General features: G+C 44.9%; 1 protein-coding gene across 1 annotated transcript in view; it reads left to right on the forward strand.

Moving 5' to 3' along the window:
• The window catches only part of FAM234B (family with sequence similarity 234 member B), a 21,887-nt gene continuing 2,257 nt past the window's right edge, over positions 1 to 19,630 (forward strand). Inside the window, exons 1-12 of the mRNA XM_039570601.1 lie at positions 1 to 94; positions 5,575 to 5,967; positions 6,910 to 7,008; positions 9,284 to 9,472; positions 11,346 to 11,476; positions 12,137 to 12,284; positions 12,630 to 12,771; positions 13,399 to 13,542; positions 16,903 to 16,984; positions 17,212 to 17,367; positions 17,963 to 18,080; positions 19,214 to 19,440. Coding sequence (XP_039426535.1) covers positions 58 to 94; positions 5,575 to 5,967; positions 6,910 to 7,008; positions 9,284 to 9,472; positions 11,346 to 11,476; positions 12,137 to 12,284; positions 12,630 to 12,771; positions 13,399 to 13,542; positions 16,903 to 16,984; positions 17,212 to 17,367; positions 17,963 to 18,080; positions 19,214 to 19,440 — 1,866 coding nt within the window. The 5' untranslated portion in view covers positions 1 to 57. The remainder of the gene's footprint in view (positions 95 to 5,574; positions 5,968 to 6,909; positions 7,009 to 9,283; positions 9,473 to 11,345; positions 11,477 to 12,136; positions 12,285 to 12,629; positions 12,772 to 13,398; positions 13,543 to 16,902; positions 16,985 to 17,211; positions 17,368 to 17,962; positions 18,081 to 19,213; positions 19,441 to 19,630) is intronic.

The following is a 19,630-nucleotide window of genomic DNA, read 5'->3' on the forward strand; positions in this document are numbered from 1 at the left end:
GCGCGGGGAGGCGCGGGGCGCGGAGGCGCGGGGCGCGTGCGCACTGCCGTGTCAAGCATGGCTACGGTGCTGTCCCGGGCGCTGAAGCTGCCGGGTAAGGGCTGCGCTCCCGCGGGAGGGACCGGGCGCCGGCCGGGCCGGGCCGGGCCGGGCCGGGCGGGGGCAGGCCAGGCCAGGCCAGGTACAGCCGCGCCCGGGGCAGCCCTGCTCACGGGAGGCGCGGGTGCCGCTGCCTGAGGGCTGCGGGGCGCGTTGCCATAGTGATGTGGCGATGTGGGGTGAGGCCCGGCGGTGCAGGCGGCCCCTGGGCTCCGCGGGGGGCCCGCGGCCGAGTAGGGGGACGCAGGGGCCGGGGCAGCGTCTCGGGGCCCCGAGGGCGTCGTGTGTAGCAGAGGGAGCCTGGGCCGCGGCCCTGCGAGGGGACTGCGCGGGAGGAAAGAAAGCGCGGAGCCTCTCAGATCTACTCCTGCCGGCTTTTACCCGCAGAAGCCGGGCCAGGAGTTCGGTAAGTGCCACTGCGATTACCCAGGTAAATGTTTAAAGGCTGCCTGCCGCCACTGCACCTTCCAGCCAGAGATTTTCAGCGAGATGAAGGGATATTCAAGCATAAAGGGCTATTGTGTGTGGTGAGCAGCAGTCCAATAGCCATTCTCTTCAAGTAAGGAGATGAAAAGGGAATTAAAATACCTTGCCAAACCAGATCTTGGGAGCATGCTAGTTGCTGGTGGATGTACTGTAGATGGTGCCAATGCACCTGGCTGCATTAACTTCAATGCGAAAGTGCCTCATTGCTCTTCTGAAAAGTGTCTTGCATTTGGGACAGAGACAGGGCCCAGCTGTGTGCTGCTGGGGAGGGCTCCTCCTTGGCACTACACACCACCGTGGCCCTGCACTGCCCCGGTCTGTGAGGCTGCACTCAGTGGACTGATGGTACTTTCTTCCTCCATCAGTCCATGAAGGTCACATTAATGTCATCATCAAGGTGCTTCCTGCCATCTTTTCATAACCCTTGCCAGGAGTTAAGGGTTACTTTTAGTTTATGTGGTGCCTGTTGAGTCTCATTCAAAGAAATTTTGTTTGCGAGTCGGTTTCTTACTGGTTTTACGCATACATGTGTATATATATATATATGTCTGTCAGAGTGGGAAGGAATACATTACCATGAGGTCTCAGATCTCTTCTGGGACCTTTGGAGCCAGCATGATCTGTTTGATACCTGCTGCTGGGAGACACTGATTTGGAAAAGATCATAACAGGCCTTGCAGCTGCACTTAAGAGAACAGTTCTTGCATCAGTCCTTAGGTTAAACTGCAGAAATCGTACCTTTATTGTGCATTTAATTCTTGAAAAATGCAACTTCTGACAGCATTGAGAAAGCAGAAAGCCTGTTGCTATATCTGTTTTTCCTGCTGCATCTCATTAAATTAATTAAGAATCAATCTGTGGCGACTTACCTCCTCATGGGCTTAGAGATATGTCTGCAGTATCCACTGACTGGTGCCTGCCAACTGCCAGAAGAATAAACAGAACGTGAAGTGAGTACAACAGACACTGGAACCAGTGTGAAAATTGCACTCTTCTGAAGTTCAAAATCTGCTCTTTTCACTCCAAAGTGAGTGCAAAGAAAAGCCTTTCCAGTCAGTCGAAACCAGAAAAATAAGATTACAATTAATATCTTTGAAGCCATCAGCACAAGAAATTAATATTTTATTATGACTGGGGCCTCATTTCAACACAGATCACCTCATGGGTGCCTTCTTTCCAGATCATGGTCACACGATGATCATCTGTTCTTCACTGAGAGGTCACATTCTTCTGCTGCAGTAGTTGCAAGAGCTGTCTGTGCAAAAACAGCATTTGGCAAATACACGGGGGATTTTCAAAGTCATGAAGTGCAGTTTAGAGACCTACTGCCCTTAAAGGCCAATACGTTTGGGGCATTTTCCGTCTGTTCTGCCTTTGAAAACCTCCATCATCAGTATTTGCTTTTCTTCCAGTGGCTGCAAAAAAAAAAAAAAAAATCCCGGGTGATGTGACCAGTAGCTTCCTCTGATTGTAACCATGGGCCTCTGAATGGGAACCTCTGTTTTATCACTGATGCTGTGGAAAAATGGAATATGATTCAGAGCAGGTCAGAACAGAAGACGCTTTGTTGACTCTACCTGCAGGAGGGAGGGAACACAGAGCAGCAGGGAAACTGACTGCTGATCCTAGCTCCACACCTGTAAAGTGGATGCAAGGTTTATATACACTTGGAGTCTCTTTGGAAGACAGATAACAAAATGTGAGTTACACGGATTGGTACCTACATAAGGCCGCAGAACTGCCACTTGCTTTAGCACAGAGACTCATTTCTCATGAAGGCTACACTGTGATTATCATTTCAGGAGATATGGTGAGAGTTTGACCAAGAGGCCAGCTCAGATCTTAACATCTCTACTTCCGCGATGGAAAACTGAAAACTATGTATTCCCTGGCAGCTGATTGCTTGCAACAGAGGCAGTTTTGGACAGACTGTTTTCCCCCAGCCTGAGCCTTGTTGTTAACCAGAAAGGAAAGAAATTGACTTACGGAGCACTTATAAATAAATCATCATTCTCTAAATGATGTGAGACTGCCTCTGTTTTCACACATTCTTTACTGGTTTTTATGTTTGTTTGTACTTTTGTGCTGAAAAATCATCTGGGATTGATTAGCCAGATGTGTTATCTCTCCTTCCCACAGTAAGTGACCTAAAACTTGGATGAAGAGTTGTGTTTCTTCTGCTCTCTCTCCAGCCAGGTGAATCATGAGTTACATTTTCTCTGCACCACAGAACAGCCTTGGGAAGCTGAGCTGAGCAGATCCTTGCCAGCATTCCCAAAACACCTACAGATTGGTTAAGGTTCTCTATGAACAGTGGGAGATAAGCGTTTGAATCCTCTGAGATTAGATATATAATTGGGTTTGACATGTGCTACATGAGTGCTCCAACAGCCCTTCTTAAAGGGCAGTACCTTCCCTTATTTTGGCTTAAAAAAAAAAATTCAGCAGGGCACTTTATGCCTGACTTTACTGAGTGGCTGTGCCTTGTGGGCATGCCAGATAACCTTCTGAGGAAAGATAGGGCAAAAGAGTGTCAGTTTCTGATTCCTAGTCAGGCTTAGACATAAATTAAGACTGAGCAGCTCTCTGCTTTATAGCTCTCTTATAATTCTGCAGATTCTTTCCTATGTAGATCATCAGAAGCTATCATTACTGTGTAGTAGCTGTTTTCTAGCCACTGATCAGTGGTTTTCAGTAGGACAGGTGTTCCTGTTACAGATTGTGGTTCACACCACTGCCAGCATCTCAGTCCCTGCCATTTCAAGGAGTGGGTGAGCCGTATTTTCAACATCCTTTCTGTCTCGTAGGAACCCAGAACAAAACTGTTCCAGATAAACTTAATTGGCACCAATGCTTTTGGTTGCTTCAAGGATGAACAGCCGGTTCCAGTCTTTTGGTTGACGGTTTGGAAATAAAATAATTAAATCATAGTATATCTGAAGCATAAGTACACTTTGAGTTGTTTTACTGAAGGGTCACCAGTTTCCAAAATTGGGAGCAGTCTAGTTAACATAACTGTCCGACTTTGACTTCCCAGGCTAAATACCATTTACTCTTGGGCCAGCCATGTTTGTTTTTCATGCCAGTCTGACCTGGCTTGAACTGGCACATCTGGATCTGTTGTGAGAAGCCGCAAATACCCTGGCAGTGAGACCTCTCTGGAATTTTTTGTTTGACTGAGTAGTCTTTCGGTCACTTTTCAGCACAACCTACGATATAGACACCTGTGAAATTTACGCTGCAGCCTCTGAGCAGAGAGCTGTGTGCCACCAAGGTCCGTGGCCTTCTGTGCACTTACAGGATGGAGCCAAGGTTATCAAGACTTCCTGAAAAGCCCACACTTTTGAACGCATGTATAGAACAGACCTATGTGAAACAATGCAGTATGTCACAGGGATACACCAGACCAACCCATAAGAATGCAGTATCTCTTGGTTGGGTGCTCTGCCTCCTCAAGGAACTGCTTTTTGGACTGTGTATGTGCACAAGATTTTTGAGTCTTTTGTAGAAGCCCCTAGTTCAAAAAGGAAGAGTCTGACTTAGATATGTGAGCTTGTTGGATATTTTTATTTCCTTCTGTTCAGTGTAGGTGAGTTGTCCTGGCTGTTCCACTTAGTGTGGGGCATTTGGTTTTTAGTGGGATTGAAAGCTTTTCTTAAATCATAAAAAAGAAGTTGAATACCACTTATAAGTAGTAGACAGAGGGAAAGTGAAGGTCCTTTTGTGGGGTGAGAAACGAGGAAGAAATGAGATACTTGTGCTGCAAAATACACTCTAGATTATGCAAAATAGGTGTGTTGCACTAACTAGGTACTACTATATATCTGTAACTTGAGCCTGTCTTTAACAGGAAAACCAAAAGTAAGGTATAGTATCGTAATTAGGAAGAATAATCATGAAAACCCTAAAATTTCCACTTTGTAAAGCCTTCCCATCGTCTTCCTGTCTGAGAGGGGTTACAGCTTGCATGTTTTTGCTTATTAGTTATGCCTTGCATGTATCATGTCAGGAATCTTTGGGCACAAGCTAGTTCCTGTCTCAGATCAGCTTTAAACAAAAGGAAATGAGACAGATACCTCAGATAGCAAAGTCCCACCTTGGAATAGGAGAGAGAGAACCAGACACTGAGACTGCAATCATCAGAGCAGTGGCTGTGGCTCCATGCCCAGCCTTGTGGCACAGGGCAGCTCCCTGAGACGTGACCCTCCACTCGTAGCTCAGGGCAGTGAGTCTGCGTGATCTTTCCTGTCACCATAAACAGATGGCACTGGGCTTATGCCAGGGTGTGTGACTGGCCTCTATACCTGCCCTCACCACACTCCCTGTGGCTGTCTAGGGCTTGGGGGAGAAGTCGTCTGTGTGCTGGGCATCTGTGCAGGAGACACGTAAAGCTAAGCTACTTTCCTCTACTACCACCTGAAGCGATCAGTACCAAGTTATCTATCTTGGCCAGGCTAAGCACAGGCTGTTGGCTCTGGTGGGAGCAGGAGCAGAGCAGGTGCACTGTGGTTGCCTGCTGCAGGGGTTGGAGCGTTCCCTCACGCAGAGCTGAGCCATGCAGAGAAGGTGGTGTCTTGGAGGAGCAGCCTGATCCCTCCAGACATCAGCATGTTATTGGCCTAAAGGGGCAAAATCACTTTTCCCTCATCTTCCGGGAGAGTTCACGTATCTCTTTACCAATGAAGAAAGTATTAGAATTAAATCAGCCATGAATTCCGTACAGACATATGCATACACATCCATATATGTATACACACACACACATTTGGCTGAGGAAAATAAACTGTCAGCATCTTTTCTCCCACAGCTGCTACTGTGAAACATGGAGAGACCCTGTCATTTCTCTCACACTTCTCACTACTTGGATCCATGCAAAATGCAGACTACTCTGTCATCCCTTCTGTGTCACTCTCCACTGCAGCCTTTTCTCCACTGAGATCCTGCAAAAGTGAGGAACTCATGTTTGTCTCTCTCCATGTTTTTTCTCAGGAAAGAAGAGCCCAGACCTTGGGGAATATGATCCCCTCACTCAGGCTGACAGTGATGAAAGTGAAGATGACCTCGTACTCAACATCCAGAAGAATGGGGGGGTCAAGAACGGGAAGAGCCCTCCTGAAGAGATACAGGACCCCGATTCTGATGTGGAGGTTGGGATGACAAAGCAGCACACGTCAGAGACCGCGCCTGAGGGTTATCCTGCAGAGACAGCTGGGAGTTCGGAGCAGAAGGCTGCTCCCTCCCTCATGCCATACCTGCGCACCGCGATCTTTTTGCTCACTGTGGTGATCTCGATGATTCTTGTGTTGGTGTGCGCATTTCTAATTCCCTGTCCCCCTAGAGACTTGCATAACACCTGGAACCGCAACCTAGGTCAGGGAGCAGGTGAGAAAGCCCCAGGAACAGCATCTGGCATGGGGGAGGTGGCAGCTCCCAGGCTGGGCATTGGTGGGAGAGACCTATCTGGGAGGGCAAGGTCCGAGCAGAGGCCATCCCTCACCACTACAGATGCTCCGAGATGATAGACAGGTCGCTGTGTTCTGCTCACTCTTGAAGCTGAGGCCTGTGAAATCTGGCATCAGTAGATAACAGTGCCACAAAATTTTGTTTCTGCCAACATCAAAAATTATTTTGACTCTTCTTCCATCCTGCCTTTTTGTCTGGATGTTGTGCTCTGTTCCAGATGGAGATGGCCCAGCCCACTTTAAAATACAGTGCCTCCCTTTCTACAGCCTGGACTTTACCAGTACCTCCATGCTGAAGTATGTGGTTGTGTTTGAGAGGAGAGGGTTTGAGGTCTTTGTGTCTTCTAACTAGCTTAACTAACCTTATTCCATTGTCTTTTTGTCCTGCTTGAATTTATGAATCAACATTTGAGATCTTTTGTTATCCTGTATGGGCCACTGGTAACATGTCTAAAGTATCTCCCATTCTGGCTTCTGCAATAAAGTAACACTGTATTGTGAAATAATTTCTGCCAGGTCTAGATATGTCTCTCCCTCCTTGCTTTCTGCCCCTGGCTTCCAAATCTAAGCTTTTCATAAGATACATGGCTCCACATCACCTCAGAAATTGAAGTGGGAAACATGAATCTTTTTCTGTTAGCTCCTCCATTTTTCCTTTCTCTGACCCAGATGCTACATTTCTGCCTTTCCATGCAATGAAAGATCTTACCATGGTGTGAGCTGCCTGCCCTTGATGGTTCCTTAGCAGACTTTGTGAGGCTTGTCTACCCACAAGTCTCATTTCTGGGGCAGCCCTCCTCTCCCGGTGTGAAAAAAGAGGGTGGCCTTTTTGACATGCGGTGACTCTGTGTAATTGTTGCAGGTGGTGTGTTATCCCCACTGGAACTGTGTGATGTGAATGGTGATGGCCTCCCTGACATCCTCATTGTCTTCACTGCCTTGATGAATGCCAGTGTCATGGGTAAGCACTGCAGCTCCTTTCCATTCCTCTTCATGTGTTAGTATGGACCTTTGTATGTTTGTCTTACACACAGGAAGAGCTCCTGCCACTGCAAATCCACTGCATTGCTCTTTTCAGAGTTCCTTAAAATTGCTGTGCCTGTGGTTGGTCATGCTTAAAATTTTCATTACAAGCCTGTGCTCATATACCTTTTGGTCAACATCATGTGTTTGCCCTTACCTCATCTTGGGGCAACTCCATCTCTTTGTCCTGCATTTGTGCACACTTACTTTGTTTGTAGGTTAGTGTTGTAGCAAACACTCTCACTTTGCTGCCTTTTTCTCCAGGTCACTCCATATACTTGCCAGGCTCCAAATCATTGTTAATTCACAAATAATAGACTGATGATGGGGAAGCTACTGTGCCTGGCTGTTTCACAGGTATTGCCCTGCTTCCTCCTCCTGGCTGCCTTGCTCTCTTTGTTAGCCCTCACACCCTTCAGGTAACATAGCAGAGCCTGCTGATACTGGCCACCATTACGCAGAGGCTGCCAAATCTGGTGGCATCCTATTGCCCTGGGCTTCTGAAGTCCTGGAGATTCCCAGCTGCCTGCTGTACTGCATCTGCTTATCCTGGCATCACCTGATACTGGGTGAATCTGTTCAGTCTCAGAGATGTATTCAGGGAGCAAGCATACATTGCACAACCTGAAGAAAATTCTTGTGGGAGCAAAATGCCTTGGCTCTTCAAAGAGCTAATAAAAATATTGTTAGAGGATAGGGAAGATGCCTTTCTCCATGGCCCAAGCAAGGCCCTCAGTATTTCGCAGCAAGTCCTATAAAAAGAAACCTATGAACATAGAGAAAATGGTAAAATAACTTAAAAAATAAGTGAGAGAGGAAGATACTGTTGACATAAAGGCTGTATTCAGTTCATATAGTCTGTCCTTGCATTCTGTATTTTTGCCATTGCATTGTTTTTATTTTTTATCCCAGATATACATATAGTCAGCATTTTCTGAATAAAACTGGTTCATACCTAGTTGCATCCTGGGCTGGAAGACAAAAACCAGACACTAAAACAGGTGTAAGCAGATCACAATCCAAAACTCACATAGCTGGATATCAGCCCGCCTGTAGCTTGTGCTTGGAGCATTCACACAGTGCCAAGTAGAGATAAGCTTGGGATAGGCACCTGGGGGAGTAAACTGTGACATTTTTAACTGTTTCTCCAGCTTGTACACACAACAGCTGTGAGCTGCATTCAGGACTTAGTTATTCTTGGTCCCTATCAATGTGATGAAGATAACTTGATGGCAACCCCTTAGCATAAGCCACATGATGTTCAGTTTGAGAAGAGAGTTAGTTTGATTTAGAGAGTGGACTCAGACTTGTATTTAGCCAGTGGCCCATATATGCCCTTTTTGTCATCAGATCACATGTTGTATGTGTTGCTAGTAAGACAGAAGTTGACTGGGTCTGTTGTTATTTTGAAATGTGTGGGAGTTCATCTTAAACTGTGATATGACCATACTAGGTGGAGATTAATTACAATAACCACTCTGATAGCTGAGGGCAGGCTGAGCTAAAAGTTGATCCCATTTGGAGTCAGAGCCAACAGTCAGTTGAAACAGCATAGACTACTTTATTTCACAATTATTTTGTGCTAACTGGTGAATTGGAAAAAGAACGCCGAGTTACACCAATTGGTTTCGTTCAGTCTGTTTCTCACAATAATGAAACTCCTTTGGAAAACAAAGGAAAAAGCTCTCAGACCACCAATCACCTTCTGTTGCTCCAGAATTACAAACAAGCCAGCACTTTCATATGAGGTGACATCTACCTTGGGAGTCACTTAAAGTTTCCCCTTGGTGCTAGCTGTTTTGTTAAGGGAGGAGGGGATCAGAAGAGTCAATCTGGTTTGACAGCAGTAAATTTCACAGGAGGAAGTCAGCACAAAGTCAGCACAACTGAGCACATTGTCCCCAGGAACTTGGTTCTCTCTGCCCAGCTGACCACATTTCTTGCTATGAGCTCAGGTCCAACCTCCACGATTTTCTGGGCTGTTGATGTTCAGCCCAGCTTGTTTGGAGACCACTGCTAGGCTCTGTGGCAGAGAAATTCAGCCACAGGGTGACATTTGACCTTTGGTTTCAGGCAGTGTGGATTTGTCTGTCTTGAACTGCTCAGTTCCAGGAGCTAGAGCTGGAATTCCAGCACAAGGACCCAAGGCAACGTGGTCATAGTAATCCCTCTGATACCAAGGGATTACATCCTCTCTTTCCTGCCTCTTCTAGGTGTCTCCAGACCCTCCGTAACTGTGGTGGCACTTTCTGGTATGAATGGCAGCACCTTGTGGTCCATCCAGCTTCCAGAGGAGACTCGGAGTCTGCAGTGCAATGGGCTGTCACTGGGGGCAGCTGCAGGGCCTGTCTGCCTTGTTACAGGAACGTCAAAATTCCTCAGCCTTCTCAGTGCCTCCACAGGTAAAGTCAACTACCAGCATATTAGAAATATGCTACTGCTTTGTTGTTTTCTTTGAAGGACTAATAAGCATGAATAATTTGGTTCTGGCACGTCACGGTGGCTGTTAGTGGCACACAGGAAGGAGTCAAAACACTAATGAGTTTCTAGTTACACAGGATAAGAGAATCCAAAACATTTCATCTCTGCGGCAGCATCTTCGTCCTACATCTCAGAATATTTCAAAGTGTTAATCTTATCCTATAGCATCCCCATGTCATAAAGAATATGTAAAGTCTGTTCTCATTAGCATTGAGCTGCTGGTACAAGTCAGGACCTACCTAACAGCACCACAGAGCTGAACAGCATTCTTGGAGAAGTTATATAACGATATACACGACATCCAGGAAACCTTGCAGAGAAATTAGGCCCATAGTTGAATTGATTAGATGTGAACGAATATTGCTTTTTTAATCACTTGATCCTGTGAACCTTCATTCTGTGGTTGCTGTTTGTTCTACCACATTAATTCATTGGCAGAAATATTCATAGGTAGGTATAGGGTTGTTTTTGGAATCGACAAAAAGGTACCCTGAAGGCGGGTAACTTTGGGATGGAGGCGTGTGTTAATATTACAGTTAGGTTTTAATGAACCAAGTTCATCCAAGGAGAATGATTTCACCACAGTTGCTGGCTCAGCAACAAGACATCTCCTGTCTCCCCTGGCTGACAGATGCTATGCAGTTTTATCAGCTGCAGAGTAACATCAAGTTCCCCTCCCTGCAAGGATTTCTACAGTCTGGCCGTGGTATTCCCACTCCACCCCACCCTCTGTTCCATCCCCCTTAGCAGGTGCTGTGGTTGCAGATTGGGGAATCATGGTGGAGTAGGTTTCGGGCATGCCAACCGCATTCCAATCAGGGAGCAGCAACTGTATTTTATCCTATAATTTCCATACCGTTAGAACTTCTGTTAGGATGTGAATATGACTTCTCAAGTTTCCTCTAATTTTACCTGTAGCTATCTTTGCTTGCTTTTCAAATGCTTTTAGGGACCAGGTTACTTGCAAAGTGTTTGCATGGTCAGGACCATGAGTTGCCTCCTTTACCAGCAGTAGTAGTGTTATTAATGTAAAAGTTTGGCACTTGGTTTACTTTATCATACAGGGGCAAACCTTATCCTACAGAGCAGCAGCAGCAGAAGAGCATTTTTAAAGATTGAAAAAGCAGAAGTGTCGGCAAAGAATGATGAAAAAGTAAAAGCATCAAATTTAATTGTTGCCTTTTTTTGATGTTTATTTGCAAGTTTGCAAATCTGGTTTTACTGAGTTCCCAGGTAGGTCCATGCTGGACTGCTGAACCATTTGACATCCTGTCTGCTAACATGCTTTCACCCTGAGGTGGAGTGAGCATGTCGTGCTGGAGTGGTAATTGGCTGCTGGGAATATAACTGAGACACAGATTTGCACTTTGAATATCAGAACTATCCATCTGTTCCCTTTCCTCACATCTACCTCGCCTTTTCTGCTGGCTGAGGCAAACAACTGTTGTCCTGCAGAGCAGCACTCTCATTTAGGTTCTCCTTCCGAAAGTGAACGTTAAATATTCTCTGCTATTTCAGAAATTGCTTAGGGCTCAGGTATTTTAGAGAGATGCTAAGAAGGAAGCAGAGTAGGACTTGAAACCTGAATCAAAGGCAATCTGAAGAAATGCTGGGAGAAGAATTTTGCTTGCCACTGCAGCTTGTCTCAGTTTGTAAGTTTGTCTTTCTCCTTCACACAGAATGGGAAAAATAATTTCTCTTGCTCCCTTTTCAAGAAGGTTTTGTGGAACCCTCTAGGGATGCCCTCTGGTTGCCCTAATACGTTAGGTCCCTTTTATCCTGTTCTTCCCACAGGCAAGACCATCTGGACACTGAACTCCATTCACCTTTCAAGTGGGATCCTGGCTGCACCAGCTGCAACTCTTCCAGATGTAGATGGAGATGGGATTAGGGATATTGTTGTTCTGGCTCTCAAAGAGACACAGGTACAGCATATCCCTACTCGAGGTTTGGAAGGACCTTTACTCTTTGTTTAGAGGAAAAACAGCCTGATGTGGAAGGACTGTAATGGGAACCGCAAGAGCCCCTAATTTTCATTCGCTTGGATTTTGCTGAAAAGCACCCTTTTTCTTCCAGTAGGTCAGAGCAGTGAGATCAAACAATAATGACACTACCTGCATTCTTGACAGCTGGGAATGAACAGAAGGGTCATTATTTGCACCTGACTGAGACTTGAGAATTATTTGTTTCTGTTCAGTGCATGTGTGGTTTGAAGTGTAGGGATGGATCTCTGAAGAAAGGAGCATTTAGCTTATCCGAAAGAAAGAAATACTTGTGTGATTGATTCAGATGCAGATTTCCTTTACGTTCATCCCTCCCCACAATCCTAACTTTGATGTTGTTAGAGGAACTCAGGTTTTTGAAGTCCCTTTTATATTTGATGCATTTGTGTCAAGAGAAAAACATTACTGTAAGATGCCCAGGAAGCTGGACTGAGCAAAGAGAAAGCAAACACTATCTACGCCTTGCTGAGGGGGAAAAGATCAATGGAGCTTCATGCTGTGGGGCTGGGGGAAGATTCTGGGTGCAGAAGTGCATGCAAGCACTTCTGAAAGATAAAAATCTCTACCTCTCTCTCTTTGCAGCCCGATGTGTTTTTCATCTTGGTATCAGGAAAGACTGGAACTGCTCTGGGTGGGCCTGTGAAGTACAGCACCAATGGAGAAGGGAAAGTGATTGGCCCCCAAGTCCACATCACCAGCCGGGGAGCCATCTACATCCTGTTTGGTTTTGGTAAGGTGCACCTTGGGTCTGCAGCACTTCACCTTCCTGAGAAAACATTTGTTGTACCTAAAATGGTCCGGAGCATCCCTGGAATATTTCTGCCATGCCTTCTGCTGTAAAAGCTAGGAGAGCGAAAGCACAAGTCTCACTGCCATGGTGTGGAAAAGTCCAGGAGCACCAATACCTGCTAGTCTTCAAAAACCTTGGAGTTTCCCAAAGGCACATCATGCCAGGAAAGTTCCAGCTCTGGGCATTTCCTTGCCTTCTACCACAACTGCAGTGGTCCCAATCACCCTCTGTTCTACTAGGTTATCTTTTGCAGTCAGGACTCTTCATCTTTGCTCTTCCTGGCAGGTAATGTTCAAGCAGTTGCCCTGAGGGATATCTTTACCCAAGCCAGAAACCGGGACAACTTTCCTGCAATGCTGCAGCAGGAGGAGCCAGAGTGGGAAAAGCACAGATCTGTCAACCTGTCAGAGCTCATTGGCATTTACAGGTAGAAGATGGACTTGTCATCTTGCTCCTTCTGGGAGAGGAAGGGAAGGGTAGGCACTTACTAGTGCTCCCAGAGGTAGTCGCTTCTACTTCAATACTGTCCTTCCTTCACTGTCTAGTTGATAACTGGGGAATATTGTGGGGAACTCATCACTTCCTCCCTGTCCTCTGGTTGTCCTAGCCAAAGAAGTGCAGAGTATGATAAAAGGGAGACCTTAGCTTCTCCTGTTCCTTGTTCCTTTCTTCAGCCCCATATGCATAGCTGAAGGGAAAAAAAGAAGTGTTCCCAGCTAATGGAGTCTCTTTGAGAAGCTCGGTCTATGTGGGCCTGGATTTCTCGGCTCATTCTTTTTTACTGCCAAATTGTGGGACAGGCCTCTATAGGAATAAAGGGAGGGAGCAAATGTGAACTCGCAAACTTCACGCTTTTTATAGTAACTCATGATGTTCAGAAGACCCCATATTTGAATTAGCTCACTTAACTGAGGAACCCACATCACTGGGGAAAAGATGGACTTCTCCAAGTACAGTTCAAATCTTTGGTAGCAATTGCCATGTGGAAAGGCAGCTACTGCTGAGATGTGCAGACTCAGGCCTTGATTTCCTCTCTGTTTTCCATTTGTCCCAGTGAGGGGGTTGACTTCCTCCAGACAGTGAAAACACCTGACACAAACTGCAGCAACCTGCTCATTACAACCAAAGAGAGCTTGATCCTGCTGAGGGGACAGGACCTGGAGCCCCACTGGACCCTGGAGCTGCAGAATATCAGCAGGTAACTTACTGGGAACATTTTTCTGTCCTATTTCTTCCTGTAACATTTCCTGACTTCCAGTTGGAAGCACATGTGTTCCTTAGAAAGCAATTGACAGTAATTGTCCAAGTCTGCAGAGGAATCTAAGAACTGGAGGTGTGTGTTCTTGAGCCAAGTGAGGAGGGCAGGGGGAGCAAGGAACAGAAGGCTGGAAACTTGAGCTGTGCTTGTGAGTGACCACAAATAAGGGGCTTGATTCAGATACCCGACACTGAAGTCATGGGAATGATGGGGCATTGGAATTCAGTGAATTACTGATGTGTGATTCAGCCCACCTGCTGTCCAGGGCTTCAGTGGAGAGGATCAGTTACATTAGTGATGTTAAGAATTTAGAGCAGGTGAATGAGTATGGCCCAGAGATCTTAATGTTCCTTGAAAGCTGAAAATGAGCGTTCTGATGACAGTCAGCACACCATCTATACTAAATGTAAACCTTAAAATAATACTGCTCATCCTCTAATTTCACACATGGAAATTAAGTCATTTTCCAGATCTTGTGGGTTGGTAATAACCAGCAATTTCAGCTTGCCCAGTATTAAATATTTGCAAAGGGCAGTTGGGCACAATTGAGGGAAATTATATGGGACACAATTGCTTGCTCTAGTATTGAGAATAAAGAAAGCAGCTCTCAGCTCAGTTTTACCCAACTGTCAAGAGCATAAATGGGAAGAAGGCACTGGAACTTCATTAAGAAAAAAAAAAAAAGTGTGTTCAGCTATGTTTGATATTCAGGTAATGTCCACATTCTTGAGGGCTGATGGGTGACATAAACCATGACTTTAGGAATGGGTTATGGCTAGTTGATCGTGCTGAGGGGAAAGGAAATGGACTAGAAGTGTTTTGGGCCCAGAATCTGCAGACTTCTGAATGTGTCTGGCATCGAGTTTAAAGGGTAAGTGTGTACTGACTAAGCAAAGCCACTTCGTAGGTGCTGTAGAACCAGTTATACACAAGAAATTTCTAAATGGATGCAGTAATAAATTGGAAAATACAAATCAAGAAGGGTTGAAAACTTCTTTACCAGTGTGGTTGAAGTTGGAAGGCTTCTCTGGAGATTGCCTAATCCCACCTACCTGCTCAAGCAGACTCAGCTAGAGCAAATTACTCAGGGCTGTGTGCTGTCAGGTTTCAAAAATCTCCAAGGATGGAGACTTCACAACATCTCTGGGCAGCTAGTATTCAAGGTTTCTGCTTCTTCCTGTTTCCTGACCTCCTAGGGGACAGAGTACAATACATGTAGAGGAGCTGTCTGATAATCATTGAAAAATAATGAAAGGAATTTGTGTTCTAGGCCATTGTGCTGAAGTCCTGGACTACCTGTTTTCTCAGAGTTAAGAAAGACAAAATTTGCTGCACTGAATGTATTATGGGCAAGCATTTAATTAAGAGGGTTTTTTGGATTGTTTTAGAATTTAAGTTCTACTTAAGCACCACAGGCTGGGGGACAAATTCAGCTCAGGGATGTTACCACAGAGTCAAACTGACTGAATTCCTTGTTAGACAAAGCTTACAGAGTCAGCTGTGAGCGCCCCTTTTCCGGGGTTAACCTGCCCCAAGTACACCACGTCATCCAGGCAGACTAAGTCCAGACCTGTGGGAATAATTTCTGAGAAAACCCACATGGCTACTGCAGATGTGCTGCATTTCCAGATAGCTTTTGACAAGATCCCTGGAAAACCATAAAGGAGAATCAGTAGTCATAAAACAAGGGCGAAGTTCCGAGACCATGAAATTGAGTAAGCAGTTGCAAATTGTGTTGTAAATGGATGTTTCAGATGAGAGAGGATTAATAGCAGGTTGCTGTGGGGATTACTGTTGGGCAGAATAATTACTAGCCTTCTGGTTCATTTGAGAAAGTGCCCAGGGGATTTTTCACTTGATTGGTGGTAGCATCCGATGTACTTAAGTCTGTCTGCATTCAGTTTGTGGGATCTGCCACTGACTCTAACCCATAAGGGACATGAGAAGAGGCACCTTAGGAGATGTTTTGAGTTTGTGGTCATAGGATAGAATTGCCTGCTACTTCCTTTTGTTACTGGAGAGCTTTCAAGCTATAGGAGTGTCTCATGATACTGCCTTGAAAGCAACACCTGGTTGCCAAAGGTGTCTGTAAAGCAAATGACGTTGTTTGATGTCGTAAGTATAAAGTCAAGCCACTGCAGTACTGTGGGACTGCTGTTCAGGAACCATTCTGTCATGCACATTTTAAAGGAGAAGCTGGAAAAAAACTGAGAAAAGGTCTGGAAGAAATGTTTTAGCATGGAAGATTTGAATTCCTGAGTTTATATGATCAAAGAGAAGCCCGAGAGGTGAGTTCATAAGCATGTGTAAGAAATAGAAGCTAACAGGCATAGCAAGAACAAGTGCCTTGAAGCAAAAGCCAGTCGTTCAAGAAAATGAAGATGCAGGAATGTTTCTTTGGGTGAAATTAGTCATTAGAACTGACTCTCATGAGAAGTGATGAATTCATCTCATCAAAGATGAGGCAAAGTCAGCCTACTGATACTTGGTTAATTGGGTGAAGTACAGTAATCTGTCATAAATAAGAGGAGAGAGGATATACTCTGATGATCCTGCCTCGCCATAAAATCTCTGGTTCTGTGAATTTTGTGGACTCAACTGTGCTTATTTAGAACTTTGTGTCTAGCTGTGGTGAATTGAAGGAAGACAGAGGCAAGGCTCAGAAAGCCAAAAGCAAGCAAGATGTTTAAAAAACAGTGTAATGAGAGATATTAATGTGTTATGTCACCCAGAAGTGAGAGGATGAGAAGGGACTTCATTTAACCTGTTTAAGGTCATAAAAAGGCTTGTAAACCTGCTAGCAGTAAGAATACAAGGAATCATGGGCTGACATTAATGGCGAGTATATTAAGATCCATTTCACACAGCTAAGGCAGCCTGGGAAATCCACTTTCAGCAGGAGGTCAAATGTGCCAATGCATTTTGGAAGGACTGGATAATTTTCTATAATTACAGCAACAGTTGTACAGGTTCTCGTGCAAAGGAAAGAATGATAGAGTCATGTACAGGGAGATAAACAGATGTCCACACAGCCCATCAAGGGATGCCCCCCCCACGGACAACTCTGAAGAATGGCTGACAGGCACCATGGGCTGCTTTACCATTTTTCACTTTTCTGATCCACCAACAAATGATTCCTGGCAGTCAAAATAATTCTGAGTGGATGAAAGATCATATTTAGCATGACAAATCCTGCCATTTTAAGAGGCAGAATGGAGGATGAAGGCAATTATTCTGCCTCCATCTGAAATGGCTTTTTTTCTACCATGGGGCTGAGTGTTTCTTTTTCCAAATTTACAGCCAGCCTGTACCAGGTTACTTTGGTGCTGACCAAACTCTGGACTTCATGCTGCAAGCACAGACTGGAGATGGGAACAAAAAGGTAAAACAGGTGAAGGCAAGGAGGGCAATGGCAGCATAGGAGTGGGGGAGGTTGGCTAAAAGGAGACAAACATTCTCTGGTCCTTGCTTTTCCCATTTCTTTGGCTGGCACTCATTACTGTGTGGCCACAGGCACGAAAGGGAACAGCACAGGCCATGCTTCTGCAAGGGGGCTCTGCATACCCACGCCTTGACACCCATTAATGCTCGGTCTCTCCATGCCTTGAGGTGGTGGTGGTAGATGGCAAATCTGGCCTCCCTGTTTGGAACCAGGAACTTCCGTGGCAGAGGCAACAACTCGATGCACTCTCAGTCATGACTTTGGACAAGAAGTCTGTTTTTCTCTTCTGGGCTGACGAAACACAGCCTGTGTTACAAAGTTTGGTGAGCACGCATCCTTTCTTCACTTCGAGGTTTCTCTGTGAAGCACATGCAGTCTCTGTCTTTTATTCCTATTGTCATTGAACTTGAAACCTAACATATAAGAAGGCTGTCAGGGACATCTCTTACTTTGACATTCTGACTTCTCTGAGCCTGAACACAGGAGGTTTTGTGTGTAAATTCTTCACCGTAAAGCTTTGTTGACAGAAATTTTGCATCCACAAACCCGAAAATTTGTGAATTTCATTTTTCATGCAGCACTGAAGAGTTGTTACTGCAGATTTGTTCCCAGCCCAGAGTACTTCTTCTGTCCATGCAGGAGCACAGTTCAGCATGGAGACTCAAACATCCTGCCTGTAGCTTTGCCCATCAGGCTGCATAGGACAGAGCTAGATTTCAGTCTTACCAAACAGAAGATGTGGAGCAAATTCTGTTTTAGGGAGAAAAAGATGTCAGGATTTCATCTTTATAAAACCATAGATTTTCATTCTCTGATCCATATGAAAACAACACAGTGTCAGAAAACTTTATTTTTTGACAAAGCTAGACTCCCCTTTGCTAGCCAGCTGTTAAGTTTTTGTCTCTTGCATTCCAACAGCAACCTGGTCCCAGACTTGAGCGCCCAGGGCTGCACCACCTCTATCTCCTCCATCCTGTTTTTCCTACAGTCCTTTTGGACCTCACCAATGCAACAGACAAAGTCATTGCTTCAGCAGGTGAGTACAAATGGAGGAGAAACAACCTGGGCTAGAAATAGGGAGAGAGGAGAAACAATGTGAGAAACAATGGGCTGTAGCTGTGCCTTTAAAGGTAGCACCTAAGGTCCATCACATGTAGGATAACAGTGGGAAATAAGATTCATCTTCCTCCTGTCCACCCCCTAGTTTGCAAATAAAAGATCCACAAAGTTTCTTACACATGTTTAACCAACGAAAGGTTCAAGTTTGATTTAATGCATGTTTTACACCAGAGAAGTTGTGTTGCTTTCCATGGAGCTATTTATAATTTAGTGCAGTGCATGGAGAATCACTATAAAACTTTTCTCTGTCACCTCAGATACACTTCTGCTTTTGTTGGCCATCTCCTGCTCTTTGGGATAGCAGCTGTGCTACTTCTTCCTCTTTCTTTTTGTAAGGGGGAATCCAAAATACTTAAGCATATTTTCAGGGAAAAGTAGATCTGCATTTAACATCTATACAAGGTTGTACAGTCCCTGTTGGATTTCCTTGCTCTTTCTAAAGCTGTTCGGCAAATAGCCGGCCTCTTGTGCATGGCAGTGTGGGATAAAAGATCAGTTCATCCAGAACTGAGAGAAGTAGGCCAGGAAGCATAGAAAAACTGCTGCATAGTAATAACATCTAATTGGACTTGTATCAAAAACACAGTTCAGTCAAGAACAAATAGAATACTGTTTTTAGAGGGGTTTTTAAGAAACTGGGATTTCTGAGGTCTGTACAGATCATTCTGTAGTGACTGGAGGCACCTGACTTGCCAGTGCTTTACAAATTTCCCCTTTTATAGAGGTAAACAATAACTACTAACAGATGTGGGAAGGAAAGCTGAAAGTGAACTGTATTTTTGAAATATGTTCACATCCTATGTCAAGCCCAAAAGCATAACCTGTAACAAACCCTTCCACTTCTGATCTATATTTCGGTTTCTTTCCATGGAAAAATGTTAAAATAATTTTTTCCTTATCAACTGAGGTACATGGAATTGTAAAGTCAGATTGAATATACCCTCAGTCCAGTGGATGTTTTGACTGAGTAAGGGCTATAAAATTCCTTTTGGAAGAAACATAATCATTTACTCTTCACCACTATTTTCTTGCCCTTTTCTGATGGACCAGTTGGAATTAATGATCTCCAAAAGGATGCATTTCACATCACTGTGACAACAACTGCAACCTCTGAAAAACAGCCAGGATTTCTCTCGGTCAGCAAGCTGGGCCTGAAGTGGGCCATGATGAGTCAAGGTCAAATGGTGTGGTTAAAGGACAGCAGGACTCCAAAAATCAGCCGTGGAGAAGTGAGGCGATTTCTTGCCCGGATGAAATTTGCTGACTTTCCTCAGAAGGTGAGATTGTGCAGGAATCCCTAATGAAATCCAGGCCTTTGAAAACATCTGGTTTCTTCCCTACAGACACAGTTAAGGTGCTCTTTGGGATGGAAAGAGACTGGTGGGATGCAGAGACTGTTTGCAAGATGACTGGCTGCCCCTTTGGGCATAAGCTGGACAGATTGTGAAGCAAAGATGTACTTTGGCA

The sequence above is a fragment of the Corvus cornix genome, chromosome 1A (genome assembly GCF_000738735.6).
Source record: "Corvus cornix cornix isolate S_Up_H32 chromosome 1A, ASM73873v5, whole genome shotgun sequence".
Lineage (NCBI taxonomy): Eukaryota > Metazoa > Chordata > Aves > Passeriformes > Corvidae > Corvus > Corvus cornix.